This window comes from Anabrus simplex, chromosome 2 (genome assembly GCF_040414725.1).
Source record: "Anabrus simplex isolate iqAnaSimp1 chromosome 2, ASM4041472v1, whole genome shotgun sequence".
Lineage (NCBI taxonomy): Eukaryota > Metazoa > Arthropoda > Insecta > Orthoptera > Tettigoniidae > Anabrus > Anabrus simplex.
Genome location: NC_090266.1, coordinates 1053063490 through 1053090269, shown reverse-complemented (window position 1 = coordinate 1053090269; position 26780 = coordinate 1053063490). Strand labels below are relative to the sequence as shown.

Below are 26780 nucleotides of genomic sequence, written 5' to 3'. Positions count from 1 at the left end.
ATTGAACCTTTGGATCTCTAAACCGAAAGCTTCTCAGCCGATCATTCAGGCAAGTATAATTCTGTTGCAAAGAATTACGGATTAATTTTGGAGACTGTTCTCTGATGTTGATTTAAAAATGAACAAATTCATAAATCTATTTTTCAAAATTTTAATGATAGCTTAGTATTTTTCCAGTTTCTAGACATGCTGATCAGTGCCGCATAAAATCCAAAATATTTTTATTGCATGTTAGGCTTATCCAATAACTTGAAGTAAGTTAACTATTTTGAATATGCTTCACCACGCAACACCGCGCAAAATAAAACCTTCAGCATCGCTACGTTACTGACTGGTGATTCGGATTCCAAACGGTATTGCAAAATATGTATATGTAGGTTACATTTTTATTCATAACTAAGACTTTTCGAAACGGGACAGGAGACTGTAGGTCAAGGAAGGCATTTTTAAAACCTAATGTCTGATCTTTTTGATCTATAGTCATGTCTCTTCATCTTCTTCTTCCTCGCCCTTCTCCTGGCTTCCTGGCTTTGCTCCCGTCAAGATGCGAGGTCCGCTGTTTGCATCACGCCCTCCTCCTTTTATGGTCTGTATCATCAGGGGAACAGACGCCTACGATTCGGATGTCCCTTCTCAACACCATTAGGATGTAATTTTGTGTGTCTTGTCTAGCTGCACGTGATGAGGTGCAAGAAATGCTTCTTAAATGGATTTACCGTCGCAAGGTTATACGTTTCAGGACACTCTAATTCACACCCAACTCTCTAGCCTCATCATATGAGCCAAGACCGCATCCACCAACGACCCGGTCAAAGTTTTTCCGAGAGTGCCTAGCATTAAAGTTGAGGTCCCCTAAGATGAATGTGGATTCGCCAGGATCAGTTGAGGATATATGTGCGTATAGATCAGAACACAATTTATCTCCTTCATCAACTAGGCATACTGTTTGTGATACATAGCACGACACAATGCTGAACATCGTTGACACAGTGACGATCTGGATCATCATAAAATAGTCAAATGCCCTATATCTCAGGGATTATATCGCGTAGCAACTGACAAAGTGGGACTACTTCTCCGTGTAGTACCGAAGTACCGAAACTTGTACCCTTCACCTATATCCAGGACCTTGACACATTTCGATTTAGATTCCTGTACGCAGGCAATGTAAACTCATCGTCGTTTGAGCACTTGGGATACAGTCAGGGTCCCAAAATTGATTGTCACCAAAGAGGCAATCCTGCTTTGCTTCTGAAGCCTAGGGCTAGTACCCTTCGCCCACTTATCACTCTAATCGGATGGGATCCAAGTGAGCCGCTTCTGAGGAACGCCCCAGCTGTAAACTAGTTGGTGTTTTGTGCTTGAAGCGTAATGATGCAAAGAATAAATATTGACTGACTTGTCACAGAGTACAATCCTCCTATATGGGGCTAGCACTAGGATTTACGTGCAGTCTACCAGTGGCAGAATCCATAGTCAGTTTTGTACTCCAGTAGTGTGAACGTTCTCTTTGCAATAGAACGAGACTAATATAACCACCTTCAGGCGGATGCAAATCTGCAATTATGTCATAAAGTGTCATGATTTTATAAATCCCAGGTGTTTATTAAATAAACTGGCAGACATATAAGATACACTGATGAAGTATTTCAATGTTGAGAACGAGTGCTGAGTGGACAATTGTTTTAGCAACCCTACATTTAAACAGTCTGAAGAACTCAGAGATCATCCAATAGATCTTGGGCGACCAATTCATTCGTTAGGACTTTTTTTATCAAGAAATTTATATTAATTGGCTTAAATGTTGCGGTCTGCTAATATGCACAATTCACGCCTGATGTACAGTGTATCATTAAGTGGAAGCGCCTTCAATAATTAATGCTACTGTTTCTGAAAAAATGTATAGTATGTAAGTGTGATTTGTTTGTCTCCGACCAAGAAAAGAGATTTAATTATATTGCTGCCATGTATTCCTGCTCATAAATTAATGTTGAATTGGTTGTATAATGACTGAAGGATAGAATGAGGATTTTATTACTTCACTGATTAGTGTTATAAATCTTTACGATTTTAACTCTAGAAAATCCTATTTCGTCGATAAATAATACAATTGAAAGTACATATGAGTCAACAATATATATATATATATCTGCAAGGACCAGTCACACAATTGAACCAATTGGAAGAATCTTCCTTAAGTGCCAGTAGGTGATGAACATGTTATGAATAAATACGAATTCTCCTACAGCCGTGCATCGGACTTTTTCGAGCTTCGGATACTAGCGCCAAACTTTTCATGTGCATATTTCAAAATACGATTTTAGTGATTAAAAGTTGTGTACTAGGTCTTACTAACTGGTTTCCACCTTCGGACACCTCTTTTTTTAATGAATCTGTGACTCGTCAGTGTTGATGGTATCACTGTAAATGTTGGGAAGATGTTTGTTGGGTAAACGATTCACATAGAGACGTCTTAATTATGGTGCGTTAATTTGATGGATGGAATTGAATGTATTACATTTCCTGGTTGGAGTGATTCATTATCAAGTCCAATCACAGCTCAGGGCGAAATTCTCATCGCCAAATTGAAAACGTCGCCACAGAAATAAAGTGTAATAGACCCTATAATACATTTAACACTCTGCATGACGTGCAATGGTATCAGCTACATGAGTAAGAAGAACAAACAAAAGTAGCCCATCACATACTCACTTACTCAGTAAAATGTCGAAAGACTGAATGTACAAATTCACCGAAACGAAGTTACGTGAGGCACATATTTACAAGAACTTTTCTTAATGCTTTAGTATATCGTGTCCTCGAATGAATGCGACCAACAATTTTACAAACACGCTGTACATATGTATATAAGCTTATATTAATATACTGTTTAAAACTCGACATAGTATGAAACTTCCAAATAATTAAGAACATTTTGGAAGTGTTCAGCGTAAACTGATTAATATAAGTAAAAGTATAATATAGTGATCATAATTTTATCAATTGGATAGTCGCGCTTGCTGGCACCTGGTCACAGTGAGATTACGATTTATAGGCATATGGATATGAATTATTGTTAAGATAGAATACGATGATGTAAATTTTATTAAACCACAATATTCTTGCTCAGGTATTGACTGATAAAATCCATGAATATTGCTAAAAATAGTATGTTGTACTTTATCTTATCTGAGAAAATGTGGTTTGTTAGCAGGTTTGAAGTATTAGTGCAGAATTTCAGGACATTTCTTGCTAAAAGTAAGTTACGGAGATAAGATGTCCTGAAACATTGCAATCTTCAGGCGAACAAGCAGTATGGAGTTTAAACAAGTTTACCTAGAAACATCTGTGAATATGTGTAAATTTTGACGTTGTCAATAAACTGGAATGAATGCTGGAAATCTTTAAAACATCTGTTCCTTGTTGGGACATTTTTTTCATTTCAACCAATTAGGTAACATATTACTTTATGAGTAAGAGGCTTCTGCAGCCGGTACAATTCCTATCCTCGCCGCAAAATGGGGGCTTCATTCATTCCATCACTGACCCGGTCACTGACTTGAAAACAGGCTGTAGGTTTTTTATTACTTTATGACTATTTTGAAATGTGCGCAACCTGCCAGTGAACTGAACTCCCATAATATTAGTAATCAGATATTAAAATAAATGGCATTTTCTTAAAAAATCAATCTTTTAAAGAATATTCCATATTTGATTAGAAGAGAAATAATGCCTAAAGAGGAGAATATCAAGAGAAACTCCATTCTGCACTATTTTAAATTAAGATTGGGTTTGGAAGATTTTATAGTTGTAATTAAAATTGCACAATAATACTATAATTAAGCCACCTTACTGCTAGCTCTTATTTCTTAAAATCGATTACAATCTGACTATAATGCTCAATTCGGCTCCTATTTGAGCTTTATTCATTTCAATCTACAAATAGCATGCAACGTTAAACAAATATTTCTACATGGAATAAAGGGTTTTAAGTATTATTGTTATGACTTACTTCTTCCAATGTAATTTCCTTCGGAAACCAAGAGAGAGGAAAACACATGGTTAATAAATATGAATGAAATATAACACCAATTCAAAAATAATTAGAACTTATGGAAAACTACTAATTAAGTGAAACATAACAAACTCATTACAATTTCACATAGAATTTAACCGGAATGTTACAGTCTGAAAAGGGGATCATTCATTTGTAGGAAACACTATACTGTTTAACACCTGTAGGAAACACGTGAATCTACCATGAAATCACGATGGCTACTCTCCTCAGCTGCTAAAGTTAAATAACATGGCTGTATTACTATGCTCTACTGTACATCATTCACAGAACGCTGTAAGAAGCAAACATATGCAGCGTATTTTTAGTATATTTTAGTGCTCCATAATTACAAAACTTTCAGATTAAATTTACGCCCTTTTCATACAGTACATTATGCACACAACTTCTTGAAGGGAGTTACAGAATTATTCCATTTCCTGTACTTCTCTGATACACCCTGAGGATCTGTTGTAAGTGAATGTTGAAGAATTTAATCTTTTTGAGATAATTCGGTCTACCAAAGCGACAATAGTATTGATATTCAACAACTGTTGAATGAGATATTTATGGTTAGCATTTCTTATTTAATACCTTTGTACATATACCACAGATAAAATATTTCGGATGTTTTATTGGATAAGCACCAAGTTTACTCTACCCTCAAAGCCGTGTTTACAGGTATGGGTGAGGTAAAACCTATCACAACAATAGAATTTTTGAATGATAGGATATGACCTTTCGACTGTATCGCTAATTGCGATGGTAGAAAGGATATTTATAGTAATTTTATCACACCACAACTTGGAACCGTATCAAACCTTTCACCAATTGTTCTGTTATAGAGGGTCTAGCTGAATCAAACGAGTCAAATAACAAGGGAAAAGTGGAGTACCTACTACTAAAATATTTAGGAACTGCGCACTCCCTGTAAATCAGGAGTCTTTTGTTAAATGGTATGAAATGCTTCCTACCATCCCTCTATTTCAGAATGATAAAGAGTTTGTTCGTGAACTCGTTAGAACAAGTAAGTACGTAGCCATGTCACATCCACTGTAAATGACATAAAGCTAATAAAGAAAGGGTACTGGCCTGGCAATTGTACCTGATTATTTTTTACGTATTTCATGCAGTGTACAACGTTCTAAAATAACAAATTAAGAAGTATCCCCTTCGTTTATGAACAAGTATCCTTTGTAGAAAATATATTATACATTCTATCAAAAGGAAATAGATCATAAATTGTCTGTGATGAACTTGGCATCCTTGATAAAATGAAGGCGAAATTAACAAGGACAAAAATGGAAACATAATTTGGTGAACAAAATTATTAACAGAAATTACATTTTCATGAGGCAATTTCATACTAACGACAAAATAAATTTCAACTTACCCTACATGAATTGGGTGCCGAGCGATGTCGATGTTATCTGGAGCATAATTTGCGGTAAATTGGGAATAGCTTTCTTTTATGTGTTGAGGACTGATAGTATCATCCACGGCTGTTGGCGGTGCTTTGAAAAGATAAGACGTTTCCAGTAATAGTGACAGTAGAATGGGTAGCAAAGTGGTCATAAAAACCACAATCAAAACTTTTTAAAATGTTAAAAAGCAACACAGATCATTTCAGGACTCCTTAAATTCTAATACTGTTTTGGAGTTCCACTGACAGTTTTATCATTAGTTAAATTTATGCAATATTCTATTTTTATTGCAAAAGCCCACAAACAATTAATTCTATATATTTCCACTGAAATAATTTGAAATATATTTACCCATGGATTCTTTGTTGGAATCAATTCTCTCATCGCGGGTAACATCAATTGGCAAGGAATCATCTCCTAAACTCTTCATTTCATCAACTGTCAAATACCTGTACGGCTGATCACTCAACATAGTGTCTTCGCCTGCAAATAGAGAATATGTTGCGCAGTTCAGTTATTTCTGTTAAATGAGAGGTGAAAGTAATGTCTCAAAATTCACACCTAATTCACTATAATCTAACAAATCACTACAGTGAAAAGGTAAAATAGATAATTTGCCTCGAATCTCGTTCCCAAACATATATAATGTGTATACTGATACAAGATAGGTATTTTATTCTATAGGGTAACAGATGCATGCATTTAACCCACGTTTTTAAACATATCAACCGAACACAAAAAACAAATAAATGCAGTCCAACATCCATTACTTAAACAATAATTCCAAGTAAAGCTACACTACAGAAGTGGTTGCAATATTAAGCACAGATATCTTTAGAAAACCCAGCTAAGGGAATCTTAATACAGTTCACTTCCTAGCTAAACGCACTGGCTAAAGGGTGAATGGAACATTTTGGACCTGGACAATACTTGTGTATAATGCAAATAATTGGGCGTCTGAAAACTTTGTCTAAAATAGTAGTCAGTTTTATACAGGGTGTTTGGAATGAAGACCGCAAAATGCTCAGTTGTACCGACGTATGTTAAACCAAAATTTTGAAACATGGCTATATTTAACCGATGTTAAGTTGTCTACACAATATTCTCGCTATGATTTGACATCAACGCACCTTGCACAGACACTCGTATAACTTTACAAAGATGGAGCTAGGTACAGGAAAAGTCTTACTTCAAAATCTACGTCGTGGATTGGGTTCATGCAGTTTGTCGTTGTTGCCTAGTCACTTTATTACATAACTTACTTCATTCACATAGTTTCTTATTAGAGAAATAAAACATTTCAAACTCCTTGTTGAATGCTTAATATTTCTTATACTGTAGCAGTAATGGCCAAGGTAATCACTGAGAGCATCCCTGAATATACCGGTGCACTCTCTATATTTTATAGAAGTTGTAATATCTGTATCACCTACCAGGAAGAGAAGAAAGATGCCCAGAGAGTGTTCGTATGTGCGTATTATACAGAAATAAATCTCACATAAAGGTGAGAATAAGGTGTGAAATGAGAAGAGAATGCCAGAATAAAGCATTCATGAACTTTAGTAAGAAATGGTTGAAGACCATTACTAACCATGTTATTTGAATGTAGAACTCCTGTTCTCTGAGCATAGTGAGAGAGAAAAACTAATTATCTCCATTAAACTTTGATGATGATGATGATGATGATTATGATGGTGATGGTGATGATGATGATGATGCTTGTTGTTTAAAGGGACCTAACATATAGATCATCGGCCCCTACCAATAAACTTTGCTAGGCACAATATAAGGACTCAATATAACCAATGACTAAAAACTAAGAAAATATGCTGAAGTGACAAAGGATGATAAAGAAGGAAATACTTTGTGTAATTCATACTCCAGAATATAGGAGCCCTTCGATATACAAACATGAAAAGATAGAAATATAAATTCTAATTATAAAAAGTCCAATATTGTACCTTGGATCACTATTTCTTTTATTCACTAACTGTATGGATAAGTTTCAAAAGGACAAGAAAAATATACTAAGCAAGAGACAGACAGAGAGAGAGAGAGAGAGAGAGAGAGAGAGAATATCGATAAAATATTGTGGTTTATTGAATGTTTTAGTATAATGATATAAGTGAAAGGAAAGAAGAATATCTGAACTATCACACCATGTCTACTGACACTTAAAAAGAGCATCATAACAGAACGACATAATCAACTACAAACCATTTCTTCATTACTCTCTAATATTACATTTCTGATATCATGCAAGTAAGTAAAAGGGAACTCAGCTCATCACGAACAATACTGTTTATCATTATAATATTTAAAATTTGAGATCTAAAATGATACATAATGATAGAAGTCGTAAGCAATTGTAGATCATGACAGTATGATTTAATGTTTTAAAGATATATACTGTTCATCTCTTATTATTACAGCTAATTAATGAAAAATACAAAAAATCGCTAATCAACTGAACATGGTTTTAATGGGGAAAACTTACATATCATGAGAAATGTTAATACAATATATTTTTTCATAACTTATCTACAGTTAAATCACTAACTTATCAAGAACCCAATCTTGAATAGTCACAAATATAGCAAATGAATCCGGTGATACGGCATTTCCATCATACCTATTCTCATATAAAAGTTTCCATACTGTACATGCACCTTTACAAATAAGCATGTCAGAAATCAAACCACAGCTTGTTTGATAAGAAAGGTATGGATCCTCTATCTACTGCAAATGCTGAATTATGGCAGTTATTATACTATTCAGTCTTGGAAATATCTTTTATGGAACTTATGCAAGAGAAAGTCAATGAACACTATTGTGTGTACAATCAATTTGAAAGAAAAGAAGAATGTCTGAACTATCACACCACGGCCAATGATAATTATAAAGAGCGTCATCACAGAAGGAGACAATCAACTACAGAACTTTTCTTCATTACTCTCTAATATTACATTTCTGATATCATGCATATAATGTATTCATGGTTAAAAGACATCACCAAACTAAAAGAACTACATAATGAAAAGAGAACATAAGGGAAAGACGAATGTCGAACATAATCTCAAATGTAACAAATCTAATCATGCATATTGTTAATGAGGGTGTATTCAAACTGAGAATCATATTGAAGTTTACACGCGTAAATGAGTTAAGTGAAGATACAAGGCACCATCATAATCTGTCCCTAGTGTTACTCGTGGAGTTTGTGGACATCATAAATAATTGCTTAAATTATTGATGCGGCTTTCACTTAGGTGAAATCAAAGTGGTGAGTTCTGGTTACAGAAATGATTTATTGGTGTTGAAACTAATCCCGACACAAATCAGGTCTCCAGGAAAGGTGTAGTCAGATTGAAGCAAGCGAATGAAGTAAGTCATAGGCTAAATGAGGAAGTAATCGCAAGCTATCTGAGTGCAAAATATTCCAGACGTATCCATATGTTAGCGAAGGTGGGGTTTGTTGCCTTAAGGGGCAAAGTAATGAGATCATTAGCTTTGAGATATCTACAGTAAATAAGCAGAATTCATAAATATTCACTGGTATTCTACAGCTGAAAAATCTTGGAAATAAGAGAAAAAATAGATTTTTCAGTAAGATCTACTACCCCTTCATCAACAGAAGGAAATGTTAGTTACAGGTGACTGTTACAACAACGTACCGCAAGATGTAAGAAAATAAATGTGCTAGCAAAGACAGAAATGTACCGGTAAGGTACGGTATTTTAGATGTGGTAATAAAGTGGTACACCTGCATGATGTGGCATTATGTACCCATCAGCAGTATAGGAAATAGTATTCGAATGGTGGAATATTTAGTGATCATTGGAGAGGAGAATAATATTAATACTGTATTCTGGATACGCATGATATCCATATTACATGGCATAAGACTTCATTAAGTCAAAAAAGTAACTGTAGGATGTACGTACATGAATACACAGCAAAGCACACAGCAAGCAAGGGAAATTTTACTGGCTTCCTTAAAGAATAACTAACTATTACACACATCTAGGCCAGAAGTGCACACATTCTTTCATCAAAAATCTCCAAATCCTATCAGTTTTAGATAAGTCTACGAAGGATATTGGTTGAATAAGCGTGAAATATTTCCAGCCAATTATAAAGTTGATTTTCCGGATAAAGGGAAAGTCATTCAGATGTTACTCGTATTTCAAACATTATTCCTTCCATAATCATTTTCTCTATGCTGCTCATCTAAAACTTCAGGATTACAGACATATGCAGATACTGTAATACGAACAAGAGAATGCATAGAGAATTCCAAGAAGACTTCTGCTTTGCTACTACATCTGAGATTATTTTTGTTTTAAATAAAACAAATAATCATCATTTTGAGAAACTGGCTTGCTCCATAATGCAGAACTTTGTTACAAAGACCTTATATCACTGTACCAAAAAGTAAATTAGTAATTGATCTGTAAACACGCATGAAAAATACGCTAATTCACCAATAATTATAATGCTTGTATGATAATGACACTTTAAGGATGTGGTTGAATTATTCGATGATAGTATATAACTGATGATAAAAGTTACATTAATGAGCTAGAGGAAGCTTTCTGTTAATGAGAATAGGGACTTAGCTTTGTCTGTTATTGCAATACTTTGAGGATACTGGACACACCAGAGAAAACACAATTACATGGTTAAATGGAAAAGTTTAAACATACTCAGAATTTCTTAAAAGAATGTTCAATGAAAACGAGTCTAATGAAACTTATAATAAACGTTAACCATCCAAATACCGTAATTAAAGGGACAAACAACTAATTAAAATATATGTTGCTCCTCATAAAGAAAAACATGTTTAAAAAAGATTCAACTATATTTCTATGGAACACATTCAACCTCAGCACCAAGATGATTTTGAGTCAAATAAGACAATATCTAATTGGCTGACACACAACAAAAATCAATGGCAACTTCGAAAATGTCACTGGATATCATTGGTGGCCATTCAGGACAGTACAAAACTGGTGATATTAGAATATTAATTGCACATTGAGAGTGAAGGATTACAGTAGAAAATGACTTAAACGATACATTACAAACTTAATTATTAACGAGATACTAATTCAGGATTACAGACATGTATGTAGATACTTTAACACGCACTAGAGAATGGATAGAGAACTCCAAGAAGACTTCTGCTTTGCTACTACGTCTGAGATTATTTTTGATTTAACTAAAACAAATAACCATAATTTTGAAAAACTGGCTTTCTCCATCATGCAGAACCTTCTTACAAAGGCCTTCTAATGCCACTTACTACAAATCTTAACAATGAAATACCTGAAATAAAGGGAAAATCTAATTTGACTTGATGTTGCTCATCATAGAGAGAAACATGTCTAAAAAGTGTTCAGCTATATTTCTATGGAAGACATTCAACCTCAGCGCCAAATTGATTTTGAGTCAAAGAAGATACATTTTTTGGCTGGTACACATTAAGAATTTGGTCATTAGGAATTCACTATACAAACGCCTAAATCAAAACTGGGAAAAGTAAAATAACCAAACAACTTCTTCATTGCTTTGAATTTAGAATTTAGGCCACTCAAATTTCATATTATATTGAGTATTAGTAAAGCAAGTCAGTTGGTGAATAATGCATATTTACATGATTATATCAGTAGCATTGTATGTACTTGTCTAACAAGAGTTGCTGCATTACTAAACCAAACCTCAAACTTTTCCCTAAAGTAGACAGTGGAATAACTGGGGCAAAATGAAACTTACGCGTGAGCAGCATTTGGCCCTCATAAAAAGGCAAGTAGACATGCTGTGCGTGCGCGGGTTTTCCGTAAACACCAGGATCCAACACTTCGTCACCTTTAATTAGACCAAACTGCTTCACAAACTTCATGAAGTATGCAGTGTAAAAACTGAGCAAGGTGGTACACCCAGCTAAACTACTAAATAATCGCTCTGCAGATTCTGCACTTTGCCCAAAAGACACCTTTAATAATGGTCTAGAGAGGTAATGAATATTTTCAGTTTTTGGATTATAGCCGACGGAAGAAGAATTTCACACACACACACACACACACACACACACACACACATACACACACACACATATATATATATATATATGTATACAGCACAGTAACAACCAAACAAGTGTTTACGGCACATGGAAGGGACGAGCAAGGAGCTACCTGGTGAGAGACAAAACTTCTTTGTCCCATCCTCTGTCCCGTAATGATCGGTCGTTAGTACAACACTATAATTGCGCTAATGAGATTCGTGACTTACTTGAAGCGTTGAGTTATTGTGATTATAAAGTTCACAGTAACGATTATCCGTCATGGTCAAGTACACCATTGGGCAACGTGTTTTTGTTATTAAAACAAATCTTTTAAGAAAGAAATCGTATGATAAGCTTGTACGGTAATATTGGGCACGATTTCCGAAAAGTTGCATACCTTCCAAACCGTATGTCCGTGTTTTCATTGAAAAGAGCGCGCAACTGGGTCCGTCTTAAAAAGAAGACATAGGATCTTAACTGACAAAAAACGTGAAGATTTGCGTGTCAGCCTTCAGGTTAGTCCTCGTAAACCGTCTATCCGTTTAGCACAGGAGTGTGGTGTCTCGCCACCTCTGTGCTTTAAGGTTTTCGTAGTGCACAAATTAAATTAGGAGAGTGATAAGTGAAATGACAGAAGAAAAATTATGACGCGTGTCACAGAATTTCCTTCGAAGATACCTTCGATGACTGGTGGTCTGAATATACGAAACTGAAAATCATTTTCAGCACCTGATATGTTATTGGTAAGGTAAGGGTTATTCTGCCCGAAGGCAGGTCCGAACCTCCGCAGAGGTGTTCCTGAGCCGGAGTTTACGTGCGGTAGGGTGGCCAGTTCCTTTCCGCTCCTCCATTGATATGTTATTAAGGTAAGGAAAATCATTTCCTACTTTTCATTTTCCCTTTTTTGTTTTATAATGCTGCTGTTTCCCAACTATTTCTTGTTGAAGACAAGAGTGACTGGTGTCTTCCAGCGGTAAGGACCGGTACGGTTTTGGAGGAATACAATCTGTTCTTCCCGTCAACTCGCATTGCACGCCTCATTTTTGTTTGCTGTAAACTCTTGTTTGGTGGTCATTTTATATGTACAGATATACCCTATTTCCTTCATTTTTATCTCTAACATGCGCCTTGAATAAATTAGTTTAGTACCTTCTACGCAGAAATTAACTATTTTTAAAAGTATGTAAATAACTCACCAGTGCCATATAAAAGCTGGAATATTCTACTAACCCTTTCACTGCTTAACTCAAATTATGAGAGCAATGAAACTGTTTGCGGTCATCAGTCACTCTGAATGCACATGAAAATGGTATTGGTTCTTCAAGTGTATTGGTCATTAGTAGACATTCCTGTGATTGTGTGGTATTATTCGAGGAAAGTTCTTCGATATTCGGTGAACTAATAAAATATAAATTATATACACTTAGGACAAGATATATTTTATTCTTAAATTTTTTATAGAATCACGTTAATATACAAGGAGAAAGAATGTTTCGGTTAAAATTAAATTGCATGATAATAATCTTGTACTGCAATCCCACAATGGCTGTTAGGGAATTCTGTGAATGAAGAGATTTGATTTTTCTGCTAAGGTACAAGAAACTAACTCTTAGTTATTCACGACCAAAGAGTTATTAAGATCTTCCTTCACGCCTTTCCTTGAGTTGTAACAATCTAATATGATGATGATGGTGCTTGTTGTTTAAAGGGGCCTAAAACATTCTAATCTACTGCATGCTGCGCAAGATATTTGGATGATTATACGAGGTAATAATAATGTTAATGATGGCGGTGATGTGAAGTATACAACGCTCATTTCAAATTATTATACCCCTACTGCAGGAGCTGTAGATTTTGTTCGGAACTTGAATTTGAAGTAAAGTAAATGCAATCTGGTAATAAACTGGTACAGGTATATTCAGCAGTGAAAGGGTTAAACAGATTTGAAGATCTGTTTTCCAAACAACAGCCAGAATATAATATTTGTAATTGTGTAAATGTTCCGTTTGCAAAATCAAATCCATTAACAGAAACTATTCATGAAATTACAAAGTTATTTTTCACATCGTGACACCTACGGAATACTTGCAATTTACTTTACATATTGCTATGTTCGAAATAAATTAGCAGCTTTAAGGGGTGTACCACTCACATTAATCTATTATAAATAATAGTCTAAATCTCAATTTTAATCAGAAAGACAACACTGACAAAGTGTCTCATCACAATTTCATTTTAGAAAATACATCTTAAGCGATTATACTACGATAAATTCACTATTAACAGAAAATATTTCTTAGTTCACATGCTGCTGGATACATGAAATAATATTTGTATTCTGCTTCTCAAGAAACTAACTAGTTTCCATTACACACAACAGAATGTATTAATCATATGCCGGTATTACAAAGGAAGCTACTAAGACAAGTACACTACAGAAAATTAAATGATCTTAATGAACCTTAAATAATACAATTTTAAATGTATATAATTTTATAATAGTCCGCACCAACCTCGTGATTAAGTTCCTTTTATCGATATTCTTAAATTATTTAATACAGAATTACAATAAACCTAAGTGTTCTTCCACTATATGAGTATCACTAACCTATATTTATATTATTTCAATAGGGTATTTAACGGATAAATCTAAACCAAAGTAATTCTATTGAAATACTCAAGATACAGATTTCTTAATTTACATATTTAATGTTACAGTGAATGAAATATTCCACTGGATACCTTGTGCTTTTCTAAAATATATTTTAGATGGTCTACGGGATAAAGGAAATCATTATTCTACTTCATATCACGTCACCATTCCCCTACAATTCTATGGCTTTATATACAGGATATGTGAGAGAAATAGGAATGAACGTCCGCAGTTCATAAAATATTATATTTCTTTTACATTTAGCTCATGATTTGTTCGAGAATGGAGCTTGAAGTAGAGTGCAATATTTGTGAGGTATATAGTAGCTTCACTTGCCCGTTGGCTTCAACCACCAGGCAAAACGCATGTGTAATGTGTAAGAAGAAATTCTAAGTACATCACTGCACTGAAGCTGTTCACATCACTTCACTGTTAGTTGAGGACGGACGTATGTATGCGTAATGTGCAGGAAACCACTCCCGGTACATTCCTGCGCCCCAGCTTCTGGGAGTATGCGTGCTTAAGTTGTACGACAACGTTTTACATACAAGTAGCGAACATTTTCACATTGGAAACATTGTAATGTATCTGAACAAAGCACTAGTTGTTCATCATTAAACACTACCTGAGCTACAAACATAACATTTTCAACTTCATAATTATGTATTCAGGTCCCTACAAGTAAACAGTAGAAAAATACTTGTACTTATTTCCCGAACACCCCGTGTATTTCTTTATATTCGCCCTAATACGAATGGAATATTTCCCACGTTTCAGATTTTTAAATAATGAATTTGCATTCTCGTTATTTAGATACTCAGAATTTTATTTGTAAGTCCAGGAGCATTAAATTCTGTACCTACTATAGTTATGCTACTTTTAAATGGAAAGTACTGATTTTCAGACGAGTCATCACGACACTACATCGTTCTTTCCTGCCCTGATATTAAAAGAATATATGCACTCAAAGGCGTTTGGCAGATAACTGTATATCGCCCGCAAGTTGTTGCATTTCGACTTATATTCTTTGAATGTGTGTGTATGTTTGTGTAGACACTATTAACTTGAGTAAAAGAGATGTCCGTAGAAGTAAATTATAATAATAAAGTGTGTATTGACAAAGTAGAATTTAACATTAAGTACAGCCTAGTATTTTTTCTGAAGTAGATACGAGGAGCTAAACATAGGAAGAATCACACTTATAGTAGCACTACATGTTGCCATGGCCCGGGATTACCCTGCTCATATTTCTAGATCTGTCATGGAACTTGTGTTAACACGCTAAGCTATGAACGTGGGTCTCATGAAATATGTAATATAAAGCAAACTTTACAACATAATTTATTGAAGGATTATAGAATACTTTTAACCATAAAATATACATTAGTATACGACATATGAACGGTTTTTATGCCTTCACAGGCTTCAGAAGGTAAAACCTCAATAAGACGCTGTCCATTAGACCGCATGAATATCGCGTATTAAACGGGACCGCGGAGAGAAACTATGGCGTATAATTATGTAATTTGTACATTTCTCGTTATAAAACAGAATATAAATACTGACGTATCACTTTACTGAAACACGGTAGTTAACAGTGCACCACATTTTAGGTATGGTATTACATCCTCTTAGTCAGGGCTGTGGTGAGTGAATCACGACTTTTTAATATCATTCTAAACAAATCAGTACGCTGTTCCCACATGGACTTTTCCGTCGCACCTGTTGCTTCCACCACACTCTCATGAATTTATACACGTTATGAATGTTCGTTTCACTAAGTAAAGTTTAAAACGAAAAGTGGTGTTTGTCAAGTACACTGAATATTTTACACAGTTCCCAAGCCTTAGTTAAAAATCACGCTCACTTTCAGCTACGTAAAACACATAAAATATTTCACTATGCTGGTCGTAGTAGCTTACCCGCTGCCCTATTTTCTTATTCATTATTAAACCAATTCCTTCATTTTCCCTGTTTGATTTTATGTTGATAAATCTGTTGTCGCCTGACCAAAAGTCCTGCTCTTCCTGGTAACGTACTTCACCTAAATCAACTATATCTAACTTTAGTCTCTCCATCCCCTTTTTCAGATTCTCTAACCTACCACAACGATTCACACTTCTAACATTCCACGCTCTGACTCGCAGAATGTCAGTATCCATCTTCCTGATGATCGCCCCCTCTCGTGTAGTCCCCACCCGGAGATCCGAACAGGGGCTATTTTAGCTCCGGAATATTTTACCCGGGAGGGAGCCATCATAAATCAGTACATCATTCATACAGAGAGAGCTGCATGTCCTCGGGAGTTAGTTACGGCTGTAGTTTCCCGTTGCCTTCAGCCATGTAGGAATATCAACACAGCTAAGCCATGCTGAGTGTTATTACAAGGCCTAATCAGTCAATCATATAGACTGCAATCCTTGAAACTTCCGAAAGGCTGCTATCCCCCTTTCGATGAGTTATTCGTTATTCTGGTCTCTCGACAAATACCCATCCGATATGATTGCATATGCGACTCGGCTATCTGATTCATTGGGACACGCAAGCCCCCCCGCCGCGGCCAACATCAAATTGTTTGCGTGGGAGGTAATGGTGATTATGCCTACAGAAAGTTATATCTGTCAAAATTTTGATTTTTCCTTCCATAGTGACTACCGCATATATGTTAATATACTGATATGCATTCCATTCTGCACTTTTCCTAAATTAATTTACAATTCATAGGTCCAGAACAGAACTCATATACTAACCGAATTTATAAAGTAACTCATAAGGTATTCCTGAATATACAGTCACTGAAATAGATTTATGATTACTTATATATGAGATAAATTTTAGGTATGGTATTAGAAATCAGTCCTTAGTAAAAATCCGAAATATTATTTTGTCTGTGTTTTTCATTATTATTTTCTTTCCTTTGGGTCAGCATACCTTTCCATGTGATGAGTCAAATCATTTTGTGACGACAATTTACTTTCAAAATTCTAATAGTTCGTGTTCAGAGTTCTTAAATAATCTTAAATAAATCGTGCATTTTTCCACAGTAGGTAGTATTGGTGAAAACTAATAACACATGTCTATACATCGATACCGAGCAAGTGGCCATCAGCTTGCATTCGGGAGATAATGGGTTCAAATCCCACTGTCGGCAACCCTGAATACGGTTTGCCATGGTCTCCCATTTTCACACCAGGCAAATGCTTTGGCTGTGCCTTAATTAAGGCCACGGTCACTTTCTTCCTACTCCTAGCCTGTTTTTTAGCCCATCGTCAACATAAGACCTATCTGTGTCGGTGCAACGTACACCGAATTGTAAAAAAAACAAAAAATAAATAGAAGATACAAGACACTTTGCTGCCGTAGTTTAATACTAAGAAATCTTTAAAATTACATGTAGGGATATAAACAATGATATTATAGCAAAGTTATTGCTGTATCTGGTTCTATAAAATATATCTTCAATTCCAGTTTATTCAAACTGAGAGAACGATGTCTTTGCGTTTCGTCAAAGTATTTTCTGATTTATAGCACCTGTATTAACTGAATTTTCTTTTCCAAAAACAGACATATTTTAAATTTATTTGCGAACTAGGGCAGCTATAAGTTGATAAATGGGCTATGTTGTCGTCTGGCCTATTATTCTAACCTGTGTTTAGTTGTCGCTATTGGAATGTTTATTAATACGGCCTCATATCGTCACGTCTCATAGCTTTTGAGAAAAACAGCATTCCGCAGCATTCGTAAAAATGGTTTAGTACACTTGAAACCAGTGTTTACCTCTGTGCTTAACGAACTGTGGTGCATACATCATTTGACACCATTTAGTCTTTACTGCGGTTACAGATATTAGCGAAAGGTTCACGTTCGTGCAAGCAGTAACAAATTGCAGTACATATGTGCAATTGTGTGCAGAGGAGACTGCAAATTAACGTGGAGGAATTGAGGAACGAAAGGAATTCTTCGGCTGGTAAAATTGTTTCCCTGGATGATGAAAGCAATACCTTTTCCCTACCAGGGAAAAATGTTTCCCCTTCTCTTCCCCTAACCTACAGTACAACGCGATAGACCGTGGCTTTCGTTCAAGCCCTCTGGAGAGATAATTTGTTCTCAAAAGGATGATAACCAATTGCAATAAATATAAATAAATGACAAGATCAACGACATTAGGGGAAATAAGTTTCACCTACAACTTGCTGAAATATTAAAATGAAGGAAGGAAGGAAGTAAGGAAGGAAGGAAGGAAGGAAGGAAAGAAGGAAGGAAGGCACCCCGATGGCAAGAAGTGATAACAAGAAAATACAAGTATAATTCTGTGAGCAAGGTTGAATCATAACTCTTAAAACAGTACTCTTACAAAATTGAATGAAAATAAATTGGGACATTTTTCTACGGAAATATCACTGAATTGGATTATGACATTTCACCCATACTCGTTGTATCCTAATAGTGAACAACGGCCGTGCGATGTCAACCGCCCCGCAAGTGAACGTTGCCGCGCATGCAAGTACCGTTAATAGGCTGTAATAATCAGCGTGTGATACGCGATAGGATTGCAAAAGAACAAATTTTATCGCACTGAAGATGTCGGGTCTTGTACCAAGGAATGAACATTTGCGGGAAGCATTACCATTCCCGCGTTCATCTTAAGAAATCTGCTGCTGAAAGTGAACTTGTGAGGAGCATACTCCAGAAATTGATTTCGAATCTTCACAGAAAACTATTTTGACGTGAAGGACAACGAGCAAGCATTACTGAAAATAATTCATTTCAGACGCTCCAAGAGTTGTCGGAAACACTATATCAATGGGTTGACTGTCAGCAAACGTTTAAAAGAAATGAGAATTGTACGGAAGATAAAAAAACTGGTGTTCACCCATTTGTGAGTTGCTGCTGTAAATACAAACATTGTAGTAATTTTTTCATCAAATAATGACTGGTAATGGAAAATAGATTTGGTACGACAATCCGAAGCGCAAGAAATCATGAGTAACGTCCAGGTGAACCATCAACCTCAACGCCAAGTCGGTGCCGTATATAATGAGTTGCTGCAACCGGGTGAAACCATCAATGCTGAACGTTTCCAACGACAATGCCTCAATTTGAAACGTGCACTCATAGAAAAACGCCTACAATGCGTCACAGGACAAGACAAGTTCATCCTACTGCATGTTAACGTCAGACCACACATCGCCAAAGTAGTGAAGGAAATCTTGGAAGCACTTTTACTCCACTCGCCCTATTATCCGGACGTTGCTCCTTCAAATGCGTAAGCTGTTATCAATTCACTTCCAATCATTTCTACATTGGAATCATTTAATGTATTGAGAGCAGATACAGAACCTTTGAAGACACACATATACGCATTCGAACATGCTTGACCTCTGTCCCTTAGACTGTACACAGACATTTATTTTCAAGCCAAGCAACACTCCAGACTCTTCAGGTTGATATAAGGTTCGAACCAACCCCACAAACGGCATTCAAACTGAATTTGTTTAGTAACGATTTGTATTTTCATGCTTAACTAAATTTGATAACGACTCTTTTCAGAGCAAGGAAATACCGTTTAGCTACTCAAACACTCCCTCATAGTTCGCTTATTATTACTTTGTTAGGAACGAAGCGACCGCACATCACCGGGCAGGTCGTAAACAGACATTGCGCTCTGATAAGCACTTGCAACATTCCCCCAATTAATAAGACAGAGGGGGAACGGCTCTGTAAGGCATTGACATCTTTTCTATGTCCGTTTTAGTGCCAGTGCGCATGCATGTAACGTCACTACTTCCGGACACGTTTACTGATTCAAGCTGTAACTCGCATTCTGCTATCTTAAGCTATGCCGTCAAGACATTATAGAAGGCGTTATGCACCTTGCGTTGTTATGAAGTCATTATTTAATATTTGGGATGGTTATGAATATACGTTATAACAACCTGAAGAGTTGGGATATTGCTTGACTGGAAAATAAATAAGTCTGTGTACAATATTATGGACGACGGTAAAGCATGTTTGAACGTGTACATGTGTGTATTAAGAGATTCTGTACCTCGTTTCAATGCATTCAGTGATTTCGATGATCAAGTGACTGGAACTGAACTGATGACAGCTGACACATCTTCTGAATCTATGAATGCTGCTAATAAATTAAGTTGGTTTGTGAAAGGAAAGCTATGCTACGGCGTGGACATTTATTATGGTGGCTACAACATAACTTTTCTGAGTAGCACTTCTGTTGTTCTCTGGATATCCAAAAATGGTTCGATGATTACATGGCTTCAAATAATCTGCATAATTTTCACTGCGAAACGGTGGAACAAACTTGTTGCTTCCGAAGGATAACTTTGAATAACATATCACGTATCATTATTTCACAATAGACATGAGTCTGAATAGCAAAGAACATCGAGAATTAATTCAAGCACTCTTTAAATTTGAAGTACTAAAATTCTGCGTACAAAGACAACTAACACTCCGAAAAGTTTTCTTTGTCGAGGAGCTCCATAATATCGAGTAACTAATTTGTGATTCATTAGGAGTTGTGTCTTCATTAATTCCTTAATTTTTCATATAAATTAAAGAAACATGAATCGACCGGTATCGAGATTTACTCTATTAACCACGTGGAAACTATATCTTCATCCAACCATCAGTAGATGGCTGGATAGTAATGTGTTCCCAAACAAAGAGAGTAAGGTTTATTTAATACTTAAGCGATAAAATAACATTCCGCTGTATCATAATTTACTGTGCAAAGGAAGTGAATACCATGTATAATACCATATTTACAAATTTAAACAACTCAATGAAATGTAAGGACAGGTATGGTGAAGATGAGGTGTATATAATGTAACATAACAAAGCTGATGAAGTGCTTTCGTTGTTCTACATAGACTTGAATACAAGGATAAGCAATTACACATAAAGAGAGTGAAAAGCCTGTTAAGTATAATCTTCAATTACATAATAGGTAAAAATGCAAAATACAAATGCATCCAGATAGAGCAAGAATACGATTTCCAAACCGAGTTTAAGTAAACCTGCATCACTACTTCAGTTTCGATCTCTATTCAAAATTTTAAAGTGCAAGTAAAAATCCTCAGTGTGCATTCTGTTTTAAAAAAAAAGATTCGCCTTACCTCCCTCATCCTCAGAGTCAGACATGAAAGTTTCCTGCATTGTTTCTGGTGCAACAACACGATATTTCTCTTCAGTCAATGAGGCTACATTCGTCGTTATCACAGGTTCTGTGACCACTTTCAAGGTTTCCACCACACTTATGTAACCCAGCTTTTGAGCAATTGACAGTGCAGTCTGACCTTGCTGGAATCAGAAAGAAATCAATGAAAGCACATGAAAATTTGTGAAAGGAAGTCCGTAAGTAAGATTTTTAAGATTAGAATAATCAGAAACAATATATGTAATCAACTTACATTCGTGAGCATATTAGGTGGGGCACCATTTTCAAGAAGAAGATTGACTATAGTTGTGTGGCCTTGTTGGGCAGCTTGATGCAAAGGTGTATATCCAATACTTGTAGTAGCCGTAACATTAGCACCATGTTGCAGCAGAAACCGTACCATGTTTATCTGTCCGAAGTGACTCGCTACATGTAATGGCGTATAACCAGCCTGTGAATATAAAATATGCACGAGTTTCACTTAATAGAAAATGCACATTTTAAGGGGAATGATAAAGGAAATAAACAATGCTCAAGACATTAAGGGGTGTATAAGGGGTTAAACTATAACAAAGCATCACGTAACAGCAAAGCACCGGATCCCAGAAGGCAAATTTCCATGTTGTCTCAACCAGCCTGGTTTGAGCTTCTATTTACTAAACTCGGTAAATTGGTTTTAATCTTTTTGATTGACGAGTCTGGCTGTTTATTGACGCGCAGCAATTTCTCTGCCGATACTATTAAAATATGGCACCAGCATAACTGTATTTTAATTCTTAGATGATAACTTATAAAACAGGGAATGTCCAGCCTTATATTACCAAAATCCTTGTACCTTATAGCCTATTGCTTAATGGTGCGTTAATCAGTAACGGCAGAAGCAAGAAGGACGTAGAATGCAGACTAGTTATATGGAAGTGGAACATGAATCATTAATGTTGCGAAGGAAATAGATGAGAATTCTATGAAATACGATGTTACAAAAGAATACTAAAAGTGATATGGATAGATCGAAATACGAATGAAGAGGAGCCTCCGTGGCTCAGACGGCAGCGCGTCGGCCTCTCACCGCTGGATACCGTGGTTCAAATCCCGGTGACTCCATGTGAGATTTGTGCTGGACAAAGCGGAGGCGGGACAGGTTTTTCTCGGGGTACTCCGGTTTTCCCTCTCATCTTTCATTCCAGCAACACTCTTCATTATCATTTCATTGGCTGAACGGTCAGCGCACTGGCCTTCGGATCAGTGGGTCCCAGGTTCGATTCCAGGCAGGGTCGGGGATTTAAACCTTAAGTGGTTATTTCCAATGGCATGGGGGCAGGGTGTATGTGTTGTCTTCATCATCATTTCATCCTCATCATGACGCGCAGGTCGCCTATGGGAGTCAAATAGAAAGATCTGCACCTGGCGAGCCGAACCCGTTCTGGGATATCCCGGTACTAAAATCCATACGATATTTAGATTTTATTTTACTCATTAATAAATCACCTTGGGAGTGGCGACCCCATTGTAATAACAGCCTATATATGTTTCATTCATTACATCCCTGACCCGGTCAATGATTGGAAAACAGGTTGTAGGTTTTCATCTTTCACGAATGAAGAGATACTGAATCAAATTGGCGAGAGGAGAACGATTTGCTGAAAACTGAAGAGAAAATCTGGACTTTTTCTGTTCACTCAAAAAGTACAGCCTAACTACCTATGGACATTAACAGTATACCACTTCCACGTATTTAATGGAAACAAATTGGTCAACCAAGCGAGTTGGCTCCACGGTTCGAGGCGTGTAGTTCTTGGCTTGCATTCGGCAAATTTTGGGTTATTTAGGGTAGGCACTAATGTGAATTTAGCCCAGTTTTACGGCTGGATGTCCTCCCCGACGCCAGCCCTACGTAGAGAGATGTGTTAACTATTCTATGTTTCTGTAGTGGTTTGTAGTGTGATGTATTATGTTTACGTGCAGATGTGTATTAAGATGAACGCGAGCACCCAGACGCCAAGACAGAGGAATTAACCATACGCAGTCAAAATCCCCCGACCCAATCGGGAACCGAACCTGGGGCCCTCTGAACCGATGACCAGTATGCTAACTATTCATCTAAGGAGTCAGAATATGGCATTAATCGAAAATTCCTTAAATTTCTTATATTAACCCTTCAATTACACTTTCAATCTCAACGATGTCGGGCTGATTAGCTCAGACGGTGGAAGCGCCGGCCTTCTGAGCCCAAGTTGCTGGATACGATCAGTCCGAGGATATTTGGAAGTGCTCAAATGCGCCACCCTTGTGTCGGTACATTTACCGGCACGTAAATGAACTCTTGTGGGACGAATTTCAGGCACCTCTGCTTCTCCGAAATTAGTAAAAGCAGTTAGAGGGACTTAATAAATAAAGGTTACACATCTCTTCATATGTTTATGAGGATATTTGGGTGTTGCAGTAAGGATGTAAAGGAGAGGGCGTACAAGCCACTGGTAAGACCCCAATTAGAGTATGGTTTCAGTGCATAGGACCCTGCACGACAATTACTTGATTCGAGAACTGGAAATAATCCAAAGGAAAGTAGCACGATTTGTTCGTGATGTCTTCTGACAAAAGAGTAGTGCTCTAACAATGTTACTAACTCCGGTCTGGATGTAAGGAAACGAGCTGCTTGACTAAACGGTATGTTCCGAGCTGTCAGCGGAGATGTGGCGTAGATGACTCTAGTATACGTATAAACAAGAGTGGAGATTTTAAGAGTTAGGAAGATCATAATCTGAAGATAACGTTGGAACTCAAAAGCATGAATTGGGGCAAATGTTCATTTATAGGAAGGGTAGTTAGAAACTAGAATAATTTATCTTTAAAATAATTTAAGAAAGGACTAGGTAAACAAATGATTGAGAATCTACCACCTGGGTGACAGCCTTAAATGCAGATCAGTGGTGATGTATTGATTGATTGATTGATTGATTGATTGATCGATTAAATCTCAATAATACCTTTAATCATCATCAATACCTCTATTCAGTTCTGTGGGTCCTTCTGTCGTGAAAATCTCAAACACAAAATCAGTGATATTCTTCAAATATGTATCTCCTTCGTTTCACTGTTCAGCAGATAAATCTATGCTGTTAAAGAAAATAGTGAAAGTTGTGACAGCAATTTAATTTATGAACAATTCTTCAAGAATTTTCCTACCCCTTTCATAATCATTGTCCATATCCAAACACCCATAGAAACACATTAAAACGGCTCTAGATCCACTTCCCTATTCCAATACATGCCCTTTCCCACAACATCTACTTTATGTGACTAACGTTGAATAGTAAGGGTACCGTAGCTGACAGATTATATACTTCATAGCATGTGATGAGAGATTTTTCAGATGCATATTATAATATCCTAATGACCTGCAGGGTAAATGCATACCTGAACATTAGATACTCCAACGTTTTCTCTCTTTTTCCATCTTACTTTCAATCATCACCACCATTCCCCTTGCCATCAGAACCAATACCCATCCTCTACTGGAGTGCTTGTTAACCTAAAGTATTTCATCATATATGACAGTCCTTGTTCTCTAACTCATAAAGATGTACTGTTAAATAATATAATTTTTGAGTCATATTAATCTAGCACGTGTATGACTTCCTACGTGTGTCATATGGTTCATTAATCTTCTTCTGAGTGTTCCCATGTCTTAACATAACGCAGAATCTTGTAATATTACTTCATGTTTAGTAAGAGTGTATGCTCAGTGTGATAGTTCAGATCTGAGATCATTAATCAAAGAGATTAATATAATTCACATTGGATGTTCTTGTAGTGTTTTCCCTATATTCTCAAACACGTTCCACTTAATGGATTATATAAAAGGTAAAATAAACATAACTGCAAAATAGCAAAGTGTAAACCATATCTATGATCTACTTCGGAACGAATACTGTTATTCAAAATACTACAATGTAAGGCAAACATATTGAGACGTTAGCAGCAATAAATTTGCAGGAATAATTTAAGTAGATAAAATAACATTTAACAGTACCTTTGTGGTTGAATCCACTTCAGCACCATTTTTAACCAAAATAGCAGCCACATTTACTCTATCTTCCTGAGCACACAAATGTAGTGGAGTCAGACCATTCTGTAACAAATAGGAGCAAATAAGATGCATGGATATTTTAGACATTATATAATTAAAGGAATCAACAAGTTCAATGAAAATGAAATGAGAAAATTAAAACTCATATACGGTCCAGGTGTTAATAAAAACGGTGATTGGCCTACTTGTCATTGTATACATTAGGGATTTACACATTCTCAGCCATCAACCAATTGTTTTTATTTTGATGAGGAGGCATCCTATTTATTTTTTAAAAATGTTGAAATCTGTAAACAACGCTCACATATACCCAATGATATACTGATATACTTTTCCCTATTTTTATAAAGTGGTAGACTGACAGTCTGATGCCACATTCAATGAGAACAAGTTGAGTTTTAAGGAAATGCAATAACATACGAAGAATAGTCCAAGACGGAATCCAAAACGTTATGGGTTGAGAAATTTGTCATATTCTCAGCCTCAACTAATTTGGTAAAAATTATCGACATGCCACCACCAGGAATGAAGGATCTAAAATGAGTTATGCAGACTGCAACCATTCTCACGTGCCAATATTTTCAAGGCATTGTAAGATAGGATAAGAACAGTCGCATATATAATACATTTTTCATATTGTCTGAAGACGTATTGCAGACGGTTGATTTTAGTTCATGCAACATGCTGACGTCATGTTGGAACATAGTTTTTCATCATTTTGTAATCCTTCTTCCTGAGAAGCAAAAGATGACTAAAAGTAGGAAAAAGGTTATTCTATATCTGCTTTTGTCATACTTACAAAATATCTAAGCTATCTGTTAATTACGTTTGTTTCCACTACTTGGATGTTTTGCTACGTCAGTAAATAAACTTAATATATATATATATTTTATTTTGAGAGGAAATCTTCCTTCGGCATTCCAACGTGAGCATGCAATGGGAAGTATAGATTGATAGACTAATGGACTATAGGTACAATGACTGCAAAAATCATGAAGACTAAACTGTTGTAGATATTTTTCTGTAGTCGGCTTAAAACCCTAAGCGTTTTGTCCTGCATGGTCGTGCCACATTCTCGTGTTGCACACGTGCTGTAAATGCGGAGGGATAAAACGTAATGTCTCAGGTAGTCTACATGTAATAAACATAATACGCCATAGGTGAAGAACGGTGGCGTACGATCTACCGGTTGGAAAGTATGTAAAACTATGAAAATATCGTCTTTCTTCAAGGGCGATACAAATACGAAGATTATATTAAAAATTAATATCTTCTCACGAATGGTTCATTACCAGACTATTGCAGACTGAGG

At 36.2% G+C, this 26780-nt stretch overlaps 1 protein-coding gene across 2 annotated transcripts in view; it reads right to left on the bottom strand.

Moving 5' to 3' along the window:
- Positions 1 to 26780, bottom strand: part of LOC136864670 (ankyrin-3) — a 229902-nt gene that overhangs the window by 37995 nt on the left and 165127 nt on the right. For both annotated transcript variants that reach the window (XM_067141968.2, XM_067141969.2), the window contains exons 15-19: positions 25412 to 25510; positions 21632 to 21829; positions 21338 to 21521; positions 5830 to 5961; positions 5448 to 5568 (exon numbers count right to left, since the gene is read on the bottom strand). In XM_067141968.2, the coding sequence (XP_066998069.2) occupies positions 5448 to 5568; positions 5830 to 5961; positions 21338 to 21521; positions 21632 to 21829; positions 25412 to 25510 (734 nt within the window). The remainder of the gene's footprint in view (positions 1 to 5447; positions 5569 to 5829; positions 5962 to 21337; positions 21522 to 21631; positions 21830 to 25411; positions 25511 to 26780) is intronic.